This window comes from Amborella trichopoda, chromosome 12 (assembly GCF_054954075.1).
Source record: "Amborella trichopoda isolate Santa Cruz 75 chromosome 12, AtrichopodaSantaCruz75HAP2 v2.0, whole genome shotgun sequence".
Classification (NCBI taxonomy): Eukaryota; Viridiplantae; Streptophyta; class Magnoliopsida; order Amborellales; family Amborellaceae; genus Amborella; species Amborella trichopoda.
In genome coordinates, this window is record NC_142347.1 from 42331883 (window position 1) to 42351634 (window position 19752).

The window sequence follows — 19752 nt, forward strand, 5'->3', positions numbered from 1 at the left end:
ATATATCTGCTCGATCGACATTACTTTTGAAACTTTAAATTTTATAAATGACGATGAAAATATAATTTAAGGCTATCACAAAACTTTTCAATATTAAATTCATATTTGTCGTCGACACTATTAAGAGGTGGGCTCAAATTTGATTGTTTAGAGCCTCGGCTCTATACAAACCGCACCCGATTTGAAAACAGAAAAGTTTATGTTGAAAAGACTTGGGATACGATTGTCAATATGGGAAAGAAACGGATGTTTTCCGTCATAGGCCGAGTTTTCACTTTGTGGCCTCTGCTACTAGATTCGCACGCGTGTCGTTAATTTGTCGCAATCGATCTTTAAAGTGACATAGTGGTGGTGCTATCCACGTTGGATCTGCGAAATGCCCATTTCCCACTACACTCACACTCGCCTTTTTTTTTATGGGGAAAGTGTTTGGTGCGTCCAAGCCCGCAATTGTTACTATGCGGGCTTGGAGATCTACACCACCTACCAAAACTAGGTCCCATAAATAATAATCCTCTAAAAAAAATAAAATAAAATCAACACTTCAAATATTTTTTTCAAAAAATGCTATTTTTAGTTTTTAAATTTTATCATATATTTCTTAAAAATTATGACCAAATTCTATTTCAAAAATAAATTATTAAAGAGCATACATGCGAGTCCGAGTCCGTGGACTCCTAGAAACCGTGTCCATTGCGTATTCAGCAACATTTGCACTTCACTTTCACTTTCAATGACTACTGTGACTCAAAAAACAATAAAGAAGTCAAATTGACCGGCCAACGTCCTAGCGCGAGTGGGGTCGGGATCTGGGTCGCGGTCAACCACATGAAACTCTATTATGACTCATTCTTCGTTCTATTGTATTTTGAGTGAGTTTTTATTCTATTGTATTTTGAATGAATCTTCATTACGTTGTAACAATTTTTTCCTTTTTACTAGGATCGACTAACTCGACCATTGACTCTTATGTGAATCTATATATACTCTACGTGTATTTGTTCATGGGGTATGAATGAATAGTTAAAAGCTTCAACAAGATTTCACATGGTATTAGAGCGAGGTTTCATAGTTTCTCTCTTTGATTAAGAAAGAGACCAAACGATCTTCCGACGACACGACCTGCTTTTCCGGCAGGTTGTAAAAGCTGGGGGCCTTCAGATCTTCAATTTTTCGATCACCTCTGCAATTTTTTTCAAGCGAGATCAAGCACGAGAGCCATGACTGCGAATGACCCTCAGCAGAGGTAGAGCGTGTGTAAGAGCGGGCCCCATAGAGAGAGAGCCTAAAACACGAAGCCTCCCAAAAAGGGTATTTTTGCAACAAGGAAAAGAGATAGTCCATAGGGACCATATTATATCAAAATCATGTCGGTGGAAAGTTTAGTCCATAGGGACCATATTATATCAAAATCACATCGATGGAAAGTTAATACAAAACCAGTTCTAAAGGAAGCCATGAAGATACGATCTCCTCTTCCTCTCCTTTCTATCTTCATCACTCGGATAATCCAAAGATGACGTTGGTTTCCCAACAACTCATTGGAGAAAACTATCTTCTGTGGAAAGGGGTTATGCTTGAAGCCCTCAAGGCTAAACACAAACTCAGTTAGTATCGTAATAATCTCGACCCAGGCTTTCATTCCCATTGAAACATTAAAAAACCATTGGCTATTTCTACAACAAGTAGGGGCCTGTAATACCCATTGATCTACTTGAAAAAATAATTTTCCTTGGAAAATGAAAAGTTATGTTTCTCTAAGTTGCACCTCATGCCTCAAATTAATAGAAAAAAATAAACAAAACAAAACTAACATGTTGTTCTCTTTGCTCTTTTTCTTAGATCTTAACATTTAGAATTTTCAAGGGCTCCATTCTCAACCCATTGTACCAAGTGAAAAAGATATTACATATGATAAGACGGGTTAGCTGCTGGATGTAAAATTTGGCAACTAGGGATATGGTTAATGACACACCCCCACACATACAAATTTATAACGGTTATTGGGCCTTAAAAATACCATTGCACAACCTTTTAGCCATGACCATGTCAAAAAAATCGGAAGGCTGATTCCCTACATGAAAGATCCCATCAAACCATGATAAAATAATTATAATGTTAATACCTTAGACTAATATATATATATATATATATATATATATATATATATATATATAGATAGAGGGTGAATGATTTCAAGCAATAATTGTCTGGTAATATAATGCAGCCACACTTTTAGAAAACTATGTATGTAGCATTTGTATCACCCAAAAATTGCACATAACCCCTCTTCATCCCAATAGTCAATTTTCAAGATCTAGGTCTTTACGAACTCAAAACCATTTTTTTTATTCTTCAACATTGTTCATCTAATGATAATAAAGCTATCTAAAAGTTTTGAAAATAGAAAAATCCTTCTAAGGCCTAAATATGAGCACCTTAACAAAATGGACGACTTCTATTTATTGGGCTAAAATAACACTTTCCAAGGTGCATTTTCAAATTTTATTTTTATGTGATTGTTTAATAGAATAAAAAGAGTGCAAATTGAAAATTTTGGATAAAACAAATGACATTAACATAGTTTTTGAAAGTCTGTTTAGAATTAAGAACCCCTCAAAATACAAAAGTTAATATTTGAAGGGGTTGTGATCGGTGTATTTATAAAAAAGGAAAGGGTTTTATATAAGGTTTTAACCTTAAAATGTAGAATTACAGATGCACCTCAAAAATCCATCGAAAAATGTTGTTTTGACGTTGAAAAAACCTTTAATTATCTCGACATCGAGATAATGAGATGTATGAATATGAAAAAAAAAAAAGAAAAAGATTTTGAGTTCTAGAAATAGTGCATCTTGCAATACATTATCTAAACCGTCCATTTTAAAGATTTCCAAATGTTTATAGATCTACTTGATTTTATCCATTTTTGGAGTTTAAAATTGTATAATTAGATATAAAAATAGATTTTGAGATAATCCTAAGAATTGTTTTCCCCAAAATTACATGTTATGATAAAATTTGGAGGTGTGACTTAATTAGATAGTTTAAGGTTGCAACCTTATAGAAACCACACCTATAAAAAAATATTACTTTGCTTAAAAATTTATTTTAATAGTAATTTAATCATTAAGTAAAGACAAATATGAAATTTTACAAAAGTACAATGGTATTTTAGAAGTTATTTTTCCTGAACTTTATTTGTAGAGTAAAGTTGTCTTTTTAATGATATTTACAAAAACACCCTTACTTGATGAGTAAAATATAAAAAAAACTATTTTTTTTAAAATATAAAGTACACAATTAGTAAATCCATCATTCACAACTCATTCTATCATTAACCTTTGTAATTTAAAAGGATGTGAATTATAGATTATATTGTGAATTATATATGGGTGTGGTTTCTATAAGGTTACAACCTTAAACAATCCAATTAAGGTGCTCCTTAAAATTTTATTATAACATGTAATTTTATTGTAAAAAATACTTAGTATTATCTTAAAATCTATTTTCATACCAAATTAGAAAATTTTAAATTCCAAAAATGGTTAAAATCAAGTAGATCTATAAATATATGAAAATCTTGAAAATAGACGGTTTAGATAATGTGTTGCAAGATGCATTATCTTTGGGACTCAAATTTTTTTTTTTTCATATTCACGGATCTCGATGTCGAGATGATCGATTCGAGGGTTTTCTCAACATTAAAACAACATTTTTGATAGATTTTTGAGGGGCATATGTGATTCTACATTTGAAGGTTGCGACCTTATATAAACTTTTCTTATTATATATATATATAAAGATGGAAAATGTTGGGATTAGCCCACTAGCTCATATGAACATATGTATTCATATGAGCCCAACGGCCCAAATTGAATCTGGGCTGATCTAACAGTCACAACCTCATTTCATATTTTAATTTTAATTTATTTATGAATCCAAATAATTTAAAATTTTAGATGTGTATTCTTAAAAAATAGAATAATCTAATAAAAATATCAAAAAAATAATTTGCAAGAAATAAATTGACCAAAATACTCTTGAAACATTTCGGGAGTATTTTGATCAATTTATTTTTTGCGAATTATTTTTAAAATATTTTTGTTAGGTGCTCATTGATGAGAAGAACAAACGCCTAAAATTTCAAGTTATTTGGGTTTGTAGAAAAAAAATTCAAATTTAAATACAAAATGAGATCGTGACTGTCAGATCGGTCCAGATTCAATCTGGGCTGTTGGGCTCATAAGTTGATATGAGCTAGTGGGCTAATCTCATATATATATATATATATATATATATATATATATGAAATTTGGTTTGTAATGTATTTTTTTAATATTCTTTACATTATGATAAAGATTAAAAATTGTTTTTGTCATTAATACTCCCTTTACTTCAAAAATCGATTCGTTAAAATCTATTTTTTATTATTAATTTTTAACTCTATTTGAATGTGTTTTGTTTTAATCATTCTTTATATGATTTTCATATTTTAGTAGATTTTCTTTTTTTGCATCTTTTTTATTTTTTAACACTTTTTTTACCGCCTAGGACTTGTCCGGTTAGAACGATTTGAATTGGCTAATTTACCGGTTGGGCCAGTTAAACCACTTTCGGGTCCATGTTTGGATAACAGTTCCGGTTCGAACATTAATTTGTACAGATTTGTTGTAATCACATCCTTGATTGAGTCAATAAAAAATGAGTACATAACTATAATAAATAGAACCAACATCCTTCTCAATAGGTATGAAGAATTTTACACAACTATCATTTTTTAAATTTTTTCATGGTAACAGAGCTGGTTATTCCTTCGAGTATATCATTTTCATTCTCTCTCTCAAAAAAAAAAAAAAAGTCATCGGCTCTTGCTCACCAACGCCTTTGTCTTCAACGTATCTTTTTTTTTTCCATTCCTCTGTCTCAAAAACTATCCTATAGTTATGCTCACTCACGCCTCCCTTTCATATGCTTTGCTCATAATAAAAAAATCCTCATATGCTTTGCTCACCCACGCCTCTGTATATGCTTTGCTTATAATAAAAAGAATATCATGTATCTTTCGCTCTAGACTCTCTGCTCCCATCAGGACCACTGTTGGCTAAACGCTAAGGAAGTCCCAAACTTTTCTATCTCTAAAGTCCCGTACTACTCCAACTCCCTTCCACCACAAGATAATCATATCGATCTCTCTCTCTCTCTCAAGCTGTACGTAAGGGTATTTCTCTTTGCTGCAAAGAAGTCTCTCTCTCTACAAATCTGGATTAATTTCTTGGGATCGACTTGCAAGGAAGTCTCTCTCTCTAATTTCAATAAAAATTTCAAAGCCCTTCATACCTTTCTTTCTCACTAACTTTTTTTTCATCTATCCAATTTCCGAACCTTCTTATTTAACTTGTGATAATCAAGCTCTCTAATGACAATTTTCTACTGTAAAATGGTCAAATTATTCATATTGCTAGTGGCCAAGGAATCATGGGACATCTCGATGATTCTACCCAGAGCCCCCTAAGTTTATCCTCCTCCTCTTTGATAAAGATGCTCTTAATCCAGAATATGGACAATGGTATGCCCGTGATCAATTCAGTATAGCATGGATCAACTCTACATTATCTCCTGATATTCTGACACAAGTTCTTGATATTGCCACCGCAAAAGATATCTAGTCTACCTTTCACAATTCTTATACGCAAAACTCTTTTTACAATGGGTTATTCTTGAAGTGTTGCAGATAACTCTTTATTTCTCAAAAAGAGAGAGGCAAAAGCTAGTGATGTTGCTTCTCTATGTTGATGATATCATTGTAACAAGGAATGATGATGAAATCAAGCAACTAAAGATAATGCTCGGTGTACGATTTGCTATGAAAGATCTTGGAAATCTAAAGTATTTCCTAGGTGTGGAAGTTGAGCGTACAGGACAAAGTATGAAATTGACACAACACAAGTATGCATTAGATCTGCTAGAAAAATTTGGAATGAGTAACTGTAAACCATCACTAACGCTAATGGTTACACCAAAAAACTTATCTGCTAAAGATGCTGATCATGTTCAAGATTCAAAAAAATATAGAAGTCTTGTTGGTGGTCTACAGTACCTTACATTCACTTGACTAGATATCACTTATGCTGTCAATCAAGTTTGTCAATTTATGCATGTTCCTCATAAGATGCACCTCATAGCAGCTAAAACGATTCGCTGACATGTAAAGGTACATCGGGTGATGGTCTTTTCTTGCCATTGGTGGAAGACAGGTTAACCTTACCGCCTATTCTGATGCAGACTGAGCATGAGATCTCGATACAAGAAGGTTAGTGTCAGAATTTTGTATTTTCTTGGCAAGATCTATAGTATTTTGTAGTAAAAAGCAAATGACTGTCTCACGCTCAAGTTCATAAGCATAATAACGAACAATGTCTTCAACAACTGCTGAATCACTTGGTACCGCCACATTATATCAGAATTGGTTATAAGAATTCAATAAGCAAATCTTCGTTGCGATAATAAGATTGTAATAACGCTTACATTTAATCAAGTTCTTCATGCACAGACCAAATATATTGAACTAGATTATCATTTCATTTGAGAGAAGGTTGAAAGTGGAGAGATTACCCTTGATTATGTTTTAAGCACATAACAACTTGCTGATATTTTCACAAAAGGTCTTCCTACATCACAACATCGTTCGATAGCAAACAATTTGTCAATGTTTCACATTGACAATAATTTGAGTGGGAGTAATAAGAGTGATAACTTTCATGATCTAAAAAGAAATGATCATGATAAGAATTAATATGATATATTGTAATCCCTTCAACTAGTAACCTCTTTCCATATCTATATAGATTTGTTGTAATCCCTTCATATAGTAACCTCATTCCATATCTTTACAAAAGGTCTTCCTACTTCACAGCATCGTTCGATAACAAACAAGTTGTCCATATTTTATATTGACAATAGTTTGTGGGGGAGTAATTAGAATGATCGCTATCATGATAAGAATGATAACTATCTTGTTCTAGAAAGATCCGTTCATGTTAAAGATTTAACTTGATAAAGATTAACATGATATATTGTAATCCCTTCATATAGTAACATTTTTCCGTATCTGTACAGATTTGTTGTAATCACATCCTTGATTGAGTCAATCAAGGATGAATAAATAACTATTATAAATAAAACCTACATACTTCTCTATAAGTGTGGACAATTTTACACAAATATCGTTTTTCAAATTTCTTCACTCATAGTACACAATCCCCTGGTTTTCACCCTTCTTCTATTCAAGTTTGTAAGTTTGTAACTTGCTTTTGTGGCAGGCTATTTCTAATAGGTTTACAAAATATGGCAAGGGGAATTGGAAAAGCATCTCCAGGCTCGTTGTCAAGACCCAAACCCTGGCTCAGGCAGCGAGCTATGCTCAAACGTATTATATATGACAAAATACGTTGGCGCAGAAGGAAGAGAAAAAGCACGCAAGCATCCAAGACATGAGTGTGGATGATCTTGATACACAAGCCACTGAGGAATTGAGCTCAACAGAGTCAGTCAACTCCCAATGCAAGAGCCAACATTAAATGTTATACTTTCACCCAATTTCATCCAGAGCTAGGAATACTAAGGTTGGCTATGCCTACATATCAAGCAAAGCATCGTGGCCATAACATGGGAGGGCCAATTTAAATATAAGCTGAAAAAATTGTCTAGGTGCATTTTGGTAAGATTAACCTATAATTTTTTGTTTTGGTTTTTTGAGTTGTTTAGCAATATGAATCCAATAATAATGTTAATGTCGACTGTCCATTGTACGGCCCTATTTATCCAAGGAAAATAATCTGCACATTATGGAGATTGCATAATCTTCATAATATGCAAATTATTTTCCATGAATAAATAGGGTCGTACAAAATATCCCTAACACAACAGACTTGGCATACATTTGTAAATCTCTTAGAACTCGACTCCTATTATAGATAAAAATTGGGCTTTGAACCTGAGCAATGGACAATTGACATTAACATTATTATTAGATTCCTATGGATAAACAACCCCAAAAAACAAAAACAAAAAATTATGGGCTAATCCTACCAAAAATGCCCCAAGACAATTCTTGGGGCTTATATCAAAATGGTCCCTTCCATGTTATACCCAGGATGCCTTACTTGACATGTGAGCATAGGCAGCCTCAGTCTTCCTAGTTCTGGATGAAATTGGGTACAAGGTATAACTTTCAATGGCTGCTCTAACTTTGGGAGTTGGCATCCCATAGGTGAGTGGTTGGGCCCATAGCATTGTATAGACCCCACTTATGGTCTCGGAGTCTTGTGTATCATATCAGAGACTAACTCAATTCCTCTGTAGCTTGTATCAAGATCATCTACGCTCACGTCGTGGATGCTTACGTACTTCTTATCTTTCTTATACACCAGCGCCTTTTATCGTCTAAAATACTTTTGAGCGTGGCTTGCTACTTGATCCGGGGTTCAACTCTTGACAATGAGCCAAGAGACGCTTCCAATTCCCCTTGCCACATTTTTGCAGACCTATTAGAAATAGCCTGCCACAAAAGCAAGTTAAAAACTTGAATAGAAGAAGGGGAAAAAAACAAGGGGATTGTGTAACATGAGTGAAGAAATTTAAAGAACGATATTTGTGTAAAATTATCCACACCTATAGAGAGGGATGTGTGTTTTATTTGTAATAGTTATGTACTCATGTAATGTGATTACAACAAATCTGTACAGATATGAAAATATGTTACTATATGAAGGGATGCTCGTGTTCGAGCTCAAGCTAAACCCCTTGGCTGGTAAACTCATCGAGAAACGAAGAGAGAGATGGAGTTTTAGAGAGATGGAGAGATGGAGTTTCAATAGGGTGTCATTTTAGTGTTTGTTTGGGTAAAATATTTATGGTCAAAGGGGTTTAGAGGGTTGTATAGACCTTTTGCTTACAAGTAATATTTTCAATTTTTGGATTTCATAAGATATAGAAATTAAAAATAGAGAATAAAGAGATATATATATTTTTTTAACCTATTTTTGGTTGTAAGTGACGTGACTTAGTCTACTCAGACTCGCCAAGTTACTCGCCTTGGCCAACGGCCAAATAACTTGGCCGAGATGAGTTTTTTTGAACTAGTGTTATTAGGGTAGAACAAGTGACCGAACCAATGAGGACATTGGTCTAATTGGATTGGTTGAAGCAGATCAGTTTACCGATCAAAGGGGTATACTAAATAAAAAAATTGACAAAAACATAAACAAAATTAGATAAAAAGTGGTAAAACAAAATTGAAAAAAATATCAAGAAAATTAGATAAAAAGAGGTAAAACAAAGAAAATTATGGAAAATTAGAAAAATCAAGAACTCTAGTTTACAGGAGGAGATCTAACAAGAAGTATGTCTTTGAAAAGAAAAAAAAAAGATGTAAATCTAAACTTTTTTAATAATAGGAGAGTAGAGTAAAACTTACCTTTGCTCGAGAAGACCCTTTTTTCCTCTCCGTCTCACACCTGACCAGAACTGGTCTCGACTCGACTCTCGACCCAAACGATATTTCACATGAACCACCGAAAACTTTTTCAGGCGAACTTTCAGTCTCATCCCTATACGAGAGAAGCTCCACTTTGCCGGAATCTATTTCTTTTAAATCTTTCAGAAGAGCCTCATAATGCATATAAACATCCATCGGACTTTTTCCAGCCATTTTTTGGGCTATTTTTTTTGCGATCATCAGGAAAGAGACTGTTAGGGCCTCCTCGAACTCGAAAATCTTGTTATGTTGAAAGGACCATCCATTGAAGACGATCTTTTCTCCTGAAGGTTATGAAGACTGTGGAGAGAGAAATAAAGACTCGAGAAAGAGAAAGAGAAAAAGAAAGATGAGTAAGCAAAAAAAGGAGAGAAGGAAGGTTGCAAAATCAAGAAAAAGACGTACAATAAAGATATTTTATACAAGATTAAGTTAAAAGAGAGAAGGCGGAAATCTTATGACAGCTGGGCATCAAGAAAATCAAGCTTTTATACAAGATTAGTTATATCCTAATAGATATTGGACTCAAGAAAATCAAGATTGTATATTTTTCAAATCCTATTGAACTATACGATGCCATGTCTCTTTGTTGAGAATGTGTGAAATTTGATTCTCATCTCGTTACCACGTCACCTTATTTTTTATTGATTTTTCCGCAAAAGGCACTTATCCACCACTGGAGAAAAAGTTAATTTTAGATCTTTTTTTTTTTTTAGCCCTTTAAGCATATTTAGACCTTTTAAAGTTAATTTTAGTTTTATTTTGTGTTGCTTCCTTTCTTTTATTTTTATATTTTTCCGTATTTTCTAATGGAAAATAAAAAAACAAAAAAATATTTTATGAATTTGATATTCATAAAAGATTATTCCATAAATTTCAAAAGAGAAAAATTTAAGTAGATTTTAAAGTTTTCATTAGCCTGTACATTTCCAATCAAAAGAAAATTTCGATTCCTTTATTTATTTATTTTTATATGGGCAATACTTACTCTCTCGTGCTCTTTAAACTTTGAAGTATCAATATGAAGTTTAAACAAGGAATAAAAGTTGTACAAATCTTTTTCAAAATAAAAAACAAATATCCGCATCTAAAGTCTCAGATTAATTGGGTTTAGTTAAATTGTAATTCGTGGCTTCTCAATTAATTCATGTTTTTGTTGGTGCATGTTAAATTTGGATGATTTTCAAGAGAGAAATTGTATAAAATTGTATAAAATTTCAAGTTTTATATAGAGAATTATCTCATAATTTTTAGAGCGAGAAGCTATCTCAGAACTTTTAGAGAAAGAAACTATATCAAACTTCAACTTTTAGATAGAGGTTTCTCAAAAATTTCAAATAGAGAAACAATCAGAAAATAATTGAATTATTTATAGAGAAAATAATCTTTAGAGAGAAAAATTATTAAAAAAATTTAGAGAGAGAACTAAATCAAATTTTAAGTCCTATAGGGAAACTATTTCAACAATTTTAAACATAGGAACCATCTCAAAATTTTTAGAGAGAGAGACTATCTTAATTTTTTAATTTTTAAAAATAAAAATATCTCAAATTTCAAAATTTATACATGAGGGTATTTAGTCTTATAAAAACTGCCTTCCTACTTGAGGGTGGTAGCAAATATAAATGATAATCTATAAATATATAACTATCTATACTATTATATCGCAACTTGTTCAAGGCGTTAATAGTCCTTGCCACATTTTCTTTATCTGAACCTCAACTCTATACAAATTGTTTTTCGCTTTTAGGGCCTTAACGCATGGAGATCTATTATTTATTTATTTATTGGAGATTTTTTTCTAAAGAGATATTTATTTATTTGTTAGAGATTTTGAATATCGGTAGCGTCCCGTCCTCCTTAAAGCCCATCTTTAAAGGCGCAGCTTTAAATTTGATAACCGGTCATAAGGTATTTTAAATGATTTAATTTTTTATAAATAAAAATATTACCATTTATATTTAAATGTTCTTTAAAATTAGGAAATTGAGTTGTCAATAAACTTTAATCATGAAAATTTCATGGTAAATTTCATTTTTTCTTTATATTTCAAAGCCTATTAAAAATAACAGTAAAATGAGTCAAGAATGATACAAAATTCAGACATTTAATTTTAGAAATTAGTTATAAAATATTTTTAAAGCATAAAATTTGTACTTTCAGATTTAAAATTCTAAAAATTCATATTAAACAAAGGAATTTGGTTTCCTTTTTTTGAGGTAAAGGAAAAATTAATTATTAAGATTATTTAAAAATGTAATAAGTATTACGCTCTAATTTGTATTATTTATTTTATATTTTTGCTCATTTTAATTTTTAAATAATATTTTGTAATTATTTTTCAAATTTTGGCCAATTTTGGAGTTGCAAGCCGAGTCCGAGTGGACTCAGCCGAGTAACTCTGCTCTGGCCACAAGTTCAGTCGGGGGCCCGAGTCAAGTTCTAGAACAAGGATCATTATTGGTTAAGGTGTATTACTTTGGGTTAATTTCCTCTTGGCTCCCAACCATCTGATATTAAGCAACTATTGTTCCCCAGACACAAGAGGTTATTTATATGAGTATGGGAGTTCCGAACCCATATAAAAGTTTTTCATTTATTATTTCTAACCTCATGTAAGGCATCCTGCATTTAAAGGTTGTTAGCCTGTATCAGTGCCAGAAGATCACCAAGGTGAGGGGACCCAGCCCTTGGACGAAGTAAGTTACTCGGTTGAGAACTCGACTGAGTCTTGTACTGAGCCAAAATGTATTAGAAAAATTAAAAAATTATATAGAAATAAAATAGTATTTTAGATTAAAAAAAAAATAAAACTAACATGAAAAAGTCAAAATATATTTCAAAACGGGATGAAAAATGGATTAAAAACCAGATTTATAGATAGGAACATGTTATAAAAAATCTTAAAAATGATAATTTAAAACTGGGAGTTAGGGCAAAAAAACACTCACCAATATGTGCCAAAAACATCCAAATCATATACAAATAATCTATACAACACTATAGAACACACTCATACTTTGTACAATTTTTAGATTTTTAAATTTTTCTATGTACATACAACTTGAGATAACTCAACCTTGCCTTAATTTTTTGTTTTAATTTTAGGGGGTGGGGGATTTCGTCTCGCACTTAATTGTGGATGTCTCGAGGGCATTTCATGGTGCTTTTGGGCTTGTGATGCAATCCACAATGCACAAACAATAGGAAAAGTATAGAATGAGACCATTTACTTTTAGTACAAGGTGGTGACAATTAATATTGATCATTGGATGTGAAATTGGGTGGTTACCTTTATTCCATTCACCAAACTCAAACATCAGAAGAATTTTTCTCGAATTTTGTGAAACACCTAAGCTATCAAATTTCACATCGAATGGTTATAAATAATTGTGACTACCTTGTACTAAAGGTAAATGATCTCATTGTATACAATCCCTAAACAATATTGCATGACGTGGTTTGTACAGCAGAAGGGATTAAAGCAAAAATTGTCAAAAAAAAAAAAATGTTTTGACCATAACTTTCAAATTGTATTTTAGAATTAAGTGATTCTTGGATCCTCTAAAGTCTTAGGATGCTGCCTACCTTTAAATCAATTTTTTATAGAATTTTGATATTTATATAGGATTTTTCCATGAGTTTCCGAAAATTGTTTATGTAGATTTCATAAATTTACATCAAAAGAAAAATTGGGTTCTTATTTTTTGGTAGAAAATATTTAAGCGCCCTCTCTCACTTTGTAGTATTAACATAAGGAAAATGATTCTATGTGACCTCAACAACATATAAGTATGCGACCCCACTTCTCGGCCGTTCGATCAAATTGAACGGTTATGACTATTAATACCACAATGTCACATCAAACACTATTGTGTTTTTAATTCTTTTTCACATCATGTTTTTGATAAAATTTTGGGCCTCCCATCAGAACATTAGGTCGAACCTAAAAAAAATATAAAAAATTTTTATGTTAAAATAAATGACTAAACTACCCCTACAATTTTCAGGGGTATTTCTGTAATTTTTTATCACCAAAAATATTTTTTTAATATTTTTATCATGTGTACCCCTTGTTAGATCTATGGATCCCCCAAATCCTACTTCAAATAATATATAAAATAAAAATAAAAAATAAAAAATTATGAGTTTTTGACGGTTAAGTACTAGCTTGTGATATTGTGACTCAAGCCATCACAACCATCTATTCAGATCTGATGGCTGAGACCATGCCAACATGTAGCATATATGTGGGTGATGTCCCATAGAAGGCCCTCCCTTAATATAAACTTATGAAAAACCGAATAATAACTGTGCAAATTTTATCCAAGAAGAAAAGATTGCATCCTAAAGCCTTAATCGATTGGGTAAACCCTAAATCTTAGATTTATTGGGTCTTTAATTTTCTTTCACGATAAAGCTTTTGTCCAAATCATATCTAAATCAAGAAGAGATAATTGCATCTTAAATTCTTGGATCAATACGGTTTAGTTAAACTAAACCCTAAATCTGATTGGGTCTTTAATTTTCGTGCATGATAAACCCTAATAAACTCTTTAGAACTTAAAACAACCGCTGATAAATTAAGACATACTACCCTTTTGATTTCCTTTCACCTGAGCATTTTGAGGGAGAGTTAGAGAGAGAAAGAGAAAGAAAGAAGTAAGTTGAAGGAGAGAAATATGCGCTCTGGTTTTCATCAATGGAGGTAAGCCTTTTGTTTTTGTTTTTGTTTTGTTTTTTGTTTTGTTTTTTTTTCCGGTGATTTCAGTATTTTCTTCTTACTTCTCCCCTTCATGTCTTAATCCTTGGTGGATTTTATTTTTTATTTTATTTTTTTTCTGCGACTAAGTTGACAATAGTTCTTGGCTTCTTATTCGGTTCATCTTTTTTGTTGGTGCTTGTTAAATATGGATGATTTTTATTCAATGTATTTCATTCTATAGGGTCTCATACTCTCATTTGCTTTTATGCAGTCTACAACCTTTTCTGTTAGTCTTTCAGATGTTTCTCAAGTTATGCATCAGAAGTTTAAAGTAACAACAAGTTTAGATTCTTCTTTTATTGGTTTTTATTTTAGATAATGAAATTGAGAGCATTGTATTTGAAGTTTTTCTTTTCATTCTTTTGTTAATTTTTCATTAGTGAGTCTATTAATTTTTCACTTAACAAAATGTAAAAGGGTTTGTCAATTTCAATGTTCAAAACCAAGACTCAAGGACGGGACTTGACCCATGCCAGAGCCGAAAAAACTCGGACCGAGTCAATGTTACTCGAACCGAGTCGGGCCGCATCCTGCTAATCTTTGGCTTCATGTTTTTTTTTTTTTCATGAAAAAGTTGACAATAATTCTTGGCTTCTCATTTAATCCATGTTTTTATTGGTGGGCATCAAGAAAATCAAGATTTTGTACAAGATTAGTTATATCCTAATAGATATTGGAATCAAGAAAATCAAGATTTTATATGTTTCTTATCGTAATGAACTATACGATGTCATGTGTCTTTGTTGAGAATGTGTTAATTTTAGTTTTATTTTGTGCTGCTTCTTTTATTTTATTTTTATATTTTTCCTTAATTTCTAATGGAAAAAAAAAAAAGCAAAAAAATATTTTATGAATTTTGATATTCATAAAAGATTATTCCATGAATTTCAAAAGAGAAAAATTTAAGTAGATTTTAAAGTTTTCATTAGCCTATACATTTCCAATCAAAAGAAATTTGGATTCCTTTTTTTTTTTTTTCTAAAATATGGGCAATACTTTCTCTCTCGCTCGTTGAACTTTGAAGTATCAATATGAACTTTAAACAAAGAGTAAAAGTTGTGCAAATCTTTCTCAAAATAAAAATCAAATATCCGTGTGTAAAGTCCCAGATAATTGGGTTTAGTTAAATTGTAACGGCCAAATCCGGGGTTAATAGTATCAATATGAACTTTAAACAAAGAATAAAAGTTGTGCAAATCTTTCTCAAAATAAAAAACAAATATCCATGTTTAAAGTCCCAGAATAATTGGGTTTAGTTAAATTGTAACGGCCAAATCCGGGTTATTTGGGTATTAAATTTTCTAAAAATTTAAATCCTATTTTAATTTTTTAACTCTTCCTATTATATTATCTTTAGAACCTTCCATCATCTTTAGAACTTATCAAGACAATGGCTTATAAATTTTGAGAACCACTCTTTCATTTTCAGTCGGACCATTTTGAGGGAGAGTTAGTGAGAGAAAGAGAAAGAAATTTGACTAGTTCGAGAGAGAGAGAAAGAGAGAAACACGTGTGCCTTGGTTTTTCTCAGTTCTCTGGTTTCTTTATTCTTCACTTCACCTGTTAATCAATCGTTGGTTTTTTGTTTTTTTGTTTTTTTTTTTTTGTAAAAAAGTTGACAATAACTCATGGCTTCTCATTTAATTCATCTTTTTGTTGGTGCATGTTAAATATAGATGATTTTCAAGAGAGAAATTGTATGAAATTTCAAGTTTTAGATGGAGAATCTCATAGTTTTTAAAGAGAGAAGCTATCTCAAAATTTTCAAAGAAAAAAACTATCTCAAATTTCAAAATTTAGATAGAGATTTCTAAAAAATTTCAGTTAGGGAAACAATCTAAAAATTGAATTTGTTATAGAGAAAAGAATCTTTAGCGAGAGAAATTATTAAAAAAATTTAGAGAGAGATCTAAATCAAATTTTAAGTCCTACGTAGAATATTTCAGACATAGAAACCATCTCAAAATTTGTAGAGAATGAAACTATCTAAATTTTTTAATTTTTAGAATTAAAAAATATGTCAAATTTCAAAATTTATATATAGGGGTATTTAGTCTTATAAAAACTGCCTTCCTACCGGTGGGTGGTAGACTCTTGGTAGATTGTAGTGGCTGTGGAGCCCACTTTCAATCAATCAAGAGTTTTGCCACCTTGCCTTTCTCATTTCAACTCTTTGTTTCCTCATATTTTTCCCTCTATTTCTCGATTCACAGTCTTCAAAACTTGTGGAAGAAAAGCTTTTGGGAGAAAAGATGGTGTTCAATGGAGGGTCCTTTCAACCGAGTAAGCCGATCGAGGAGGTCGGAGCAGCCTTTCCCGATGATTTACCGGATACATGGCTGAAAATAGCCGAAATAGTGTGTGGAAAAAGTGAGATAGATGTTTATATGCAGGCTCTTCTAAAAGATTTAAAAGAAATAGATTCCGGCAAAGTGGAGCTTCCCGATTCATCCTATTCGATAGAAAGTTTGCTTGAAAACATTTCCAATGATTTAGGTGTAACATCATTTGGGTTGAAACCAGTTCCGGCCAGGTGTAAAACAAAGAAGAAGGAAAGATCTTTTTGGACTAAAGCCGAGCACAGGTAAGTTTTTGTCATTCTCCTTTCGCTGTCTTTGTTATTCGTTTTTCTCTCTCTTTCTTTCAATAGGTTTATCTCGCTAAATTGTGTATCCTAAAAACTGTTTTGTCTTGATTTTTTAAGGTTCCAAACCCTCATAACACAGGAATCCTTTTGACCCAAATATTCAAAATATAATTTGCTAGACTCTTCAAGAAAAAAATACCCGACCAGAATCTTGAATTCTATGGACTTCGTTCCCTCTCCTACTTCATTCCCGTAAAGAATTCTGTGGCCTTAAACCCGTAAACCTTTGGATTCAAAACCCTGCACTAGGCAACTTCCTTCAGTTATTCCAATTAAATTTATTTTTTGGTACTTTCTTTCATTTATCTTTTTCTTAGGTTTGTACACGGCTTGTTTTGATGGGCTTTATATGCATTTTCTTTAACGGTCACCCATTGCCATTTCCTCCAAGCAACCCTTTTGTGTTTTTGACTTTTTTTATTTTTTTTGGCTAAGGATTGAATAAAATTTGATGTTATATTATTACTTCACTAGGAATATTTTGTTTTAGGGATAATTGGATGAGGGGTATTTTGCTTATAAGCTTTTATGTACTTTATTCTGCTGACTTTTCAAAATAGTAAAAACCCACCATGAAAGAGTTCTGAAAATTTAAATCTATAAAAAGATATTGTGAATCATAGACGCACATTTTACTTGTTTACTTGAAGGTTTCTAGTTTTTTTTGTTTTTTCCTCTTTCTAATCTATTTTTCTAGGTATTTTTGTCAATTTTTTAATTTAGTATATACCGGTTTGATTGGTGAACTGGTCTTCTTTAATCAATCCAATTAGACCAATGTCATCGTCAGTTCAGTCATTTGTCCGGTCCTAATAACTCTTGTTAAAAAACTCATCTCGGCCAAGTTACTCAGCCTTTGGCTGAGTCGCGTAATTCGGTTGAGTCTGAGTTGACTAGGCCAAGTCACGTAAAAAAAAAAAAAAAAAAGTAATTTTTAAAAATAGTTAAAAGCAATTTCAAGAGGCACTCATGCCACCATTGAAACTAGAAAAAACTACAATAATTATTTTTGCAAATGAAATGACATCTTTTTTGACACTATTCGAAGATGTATCTTACTTTGATTGTTTAGAGTCTTAGCCTTATATAAACCGCATTCACTTACTTTTGATACATGGAGGATACAATTATCATTGATAGTTAGATTTAAAATTGGGTAGTTGATGATGTGTCATTTTATGTATATATATATATATATATATATATATATATATATATATATATATATATATATATATATATATATATATATATATATATATATATATATATATATATATATATATATATATATATATATATATATATAGAGAGAGAGAGAGAGAGAGAGAGAGAGAGAGAGAGAGAGAGAGAGAGAGAGAGAGAGAGAGAGAGAGAGAGACAAAATTCAAAACAAAATTTCTCCAATGTTTTGATACACTTTCATTTATTGGATTTCACATCCAATGGCCAAAAATGATTGTGACCTCTTTGTACAAAAAATAAATGAATTTATAGCACACAATCCCTTTAGTTTTTTCCCCTCCTGTATTCACTTTTGTAACTTGTTTTTCTGACAGGCTATTTCTAATTGGCCTGCAAAAATATGGCAAGGGGAATTGGAATAGCATCTCCAGGTTCGTTGTCAAGACCCGAACCTCAGTTCAGATAGCGAGCCATGCTCAAAAATATTTTATACGACAAAAGGCATTGGTAGAGAAGAATGAGAAGAAACGTGTAAGCATCTACGACATGAGTGTGGATGATCTTGATACACAAGCTGCTGAAGTATTGAGCTTAACTGAGTCAGAGTCAACCTCTGATAAGGTGCATGAGATCTCAGGACAACAAGTGAGGCCTACACAAAGCTATGGGTCCAACCACTCCCCTATGGGATGTCAACTCCCAATGCAAGAGGCACCATTGAACTATATGCCTTTAACCCAATTTCGTCCAGAGCTAGAACTATACCCACATGTCAAAGAAGGCATCATGGCCATAACATGGGAGGGCCAATTTAGATACTAAGTTACAAGAATGGCTTACGGGCATTTTTGGTAGGATTAACTCATAATTTTTTGTTTTCTTTTTTTGAATTGTTTAGCAGTAGGAATCCAATAATAATGACAATCTCAACTGTCAATTGATCAGGCTCAAAGCCTCAATTTTTATTTATATTAAGAGTTGAGCTCCAGAGGATTTACAAATGTATATCAAGTATGTTATGTTGTATAAAGGACATTTAAGTTTGTAGGACGTTATTTATCCAAGAAAAACAATCTGCATAGTTGCTTCTAATCTTCATAATGTGCAGCATTTGATATAAGTTTTATTTCCCTGTGTCATGATATTATCGATATTAGTTCAAGTATTTCAATGTGTGCAAGCTCACCCCACGCAAATTCCATCAGACGTAAGGCATCATGAATTGCATTTAAAGGTTGCTAGCGAGTATAAGTGCTCGAACATCGCCTCGCTGAGGGAACCCAACCCCTTTTCTCGGTTGAAAACTCAACCAAGTCTTGTATATACCCAAAAATTCCTAAAAAAAATTATTAAAATATATCAAAATAAAATAATATTTAAAAATAAAATAAAATTAAAAGTTTCCTGAAAAAGTCCAAATATGTTTCAAAAGGTAATGAAAAATGGACTAAAAAACTGTTTTATAGTATTACTATAAACTTATGAAAAACCAAATAAAAATTGAGCAAATCCTATCCAAATCAAGAAGAAAAGATTGCATCCTAAAGCCTCTGATCGATTGGGTAACCCTAAATCCTAGATTGATTGGTTCTTTAATTTTCTTTCACGATAAAGCTT

The 19752-nt window shown here is 32.0% G+C and overlaps 1 protein-coding gene across 1 annotated transcript; it reads left to right on the forward strand.

The window, feature by feature from the left end:
• The first annotated feature begins 16467 nt into the window (after positions 1-16467).
• On the forward strand, positions 16468-19072 carry LOC148779601 (transcription factor DIVARICATA-like). Its single transcript, XM_088854668.1, has 2 exons — positions 16468-16887; positions 18510-19072. The coding sequence occupies exons 1-2, from the start codon at positions 16556-16558 to the stop codon at positions 18955-18957; spliced, it is 780 nt and encodes a 259-aa protein (XP_088710794.1). The 5' UTR covers positions 16468-16555; the 3' UTR covers positions 18958-19072.
• Positions 19073-19752: the final 680 nt, after the last annotated feature.

Excerpts from the sequence above, each read along its gene's own strand:
- LOC148779601 (XM_088854668.1), top strand. The coding sequence starts at position 16,556 with ATGGTGTTCAATGGAGGGTCCTTTCAACCGAGTAAGCCGATCGAGGAG. Across the intron at positions 16,888-18,509 it reads TGGACTAAAGCCGAGCACAG|GCTATTTCTAATTGGCCTGC; the intron begins GTAAGTTTTTGT and ends TTTTTCTGACAG.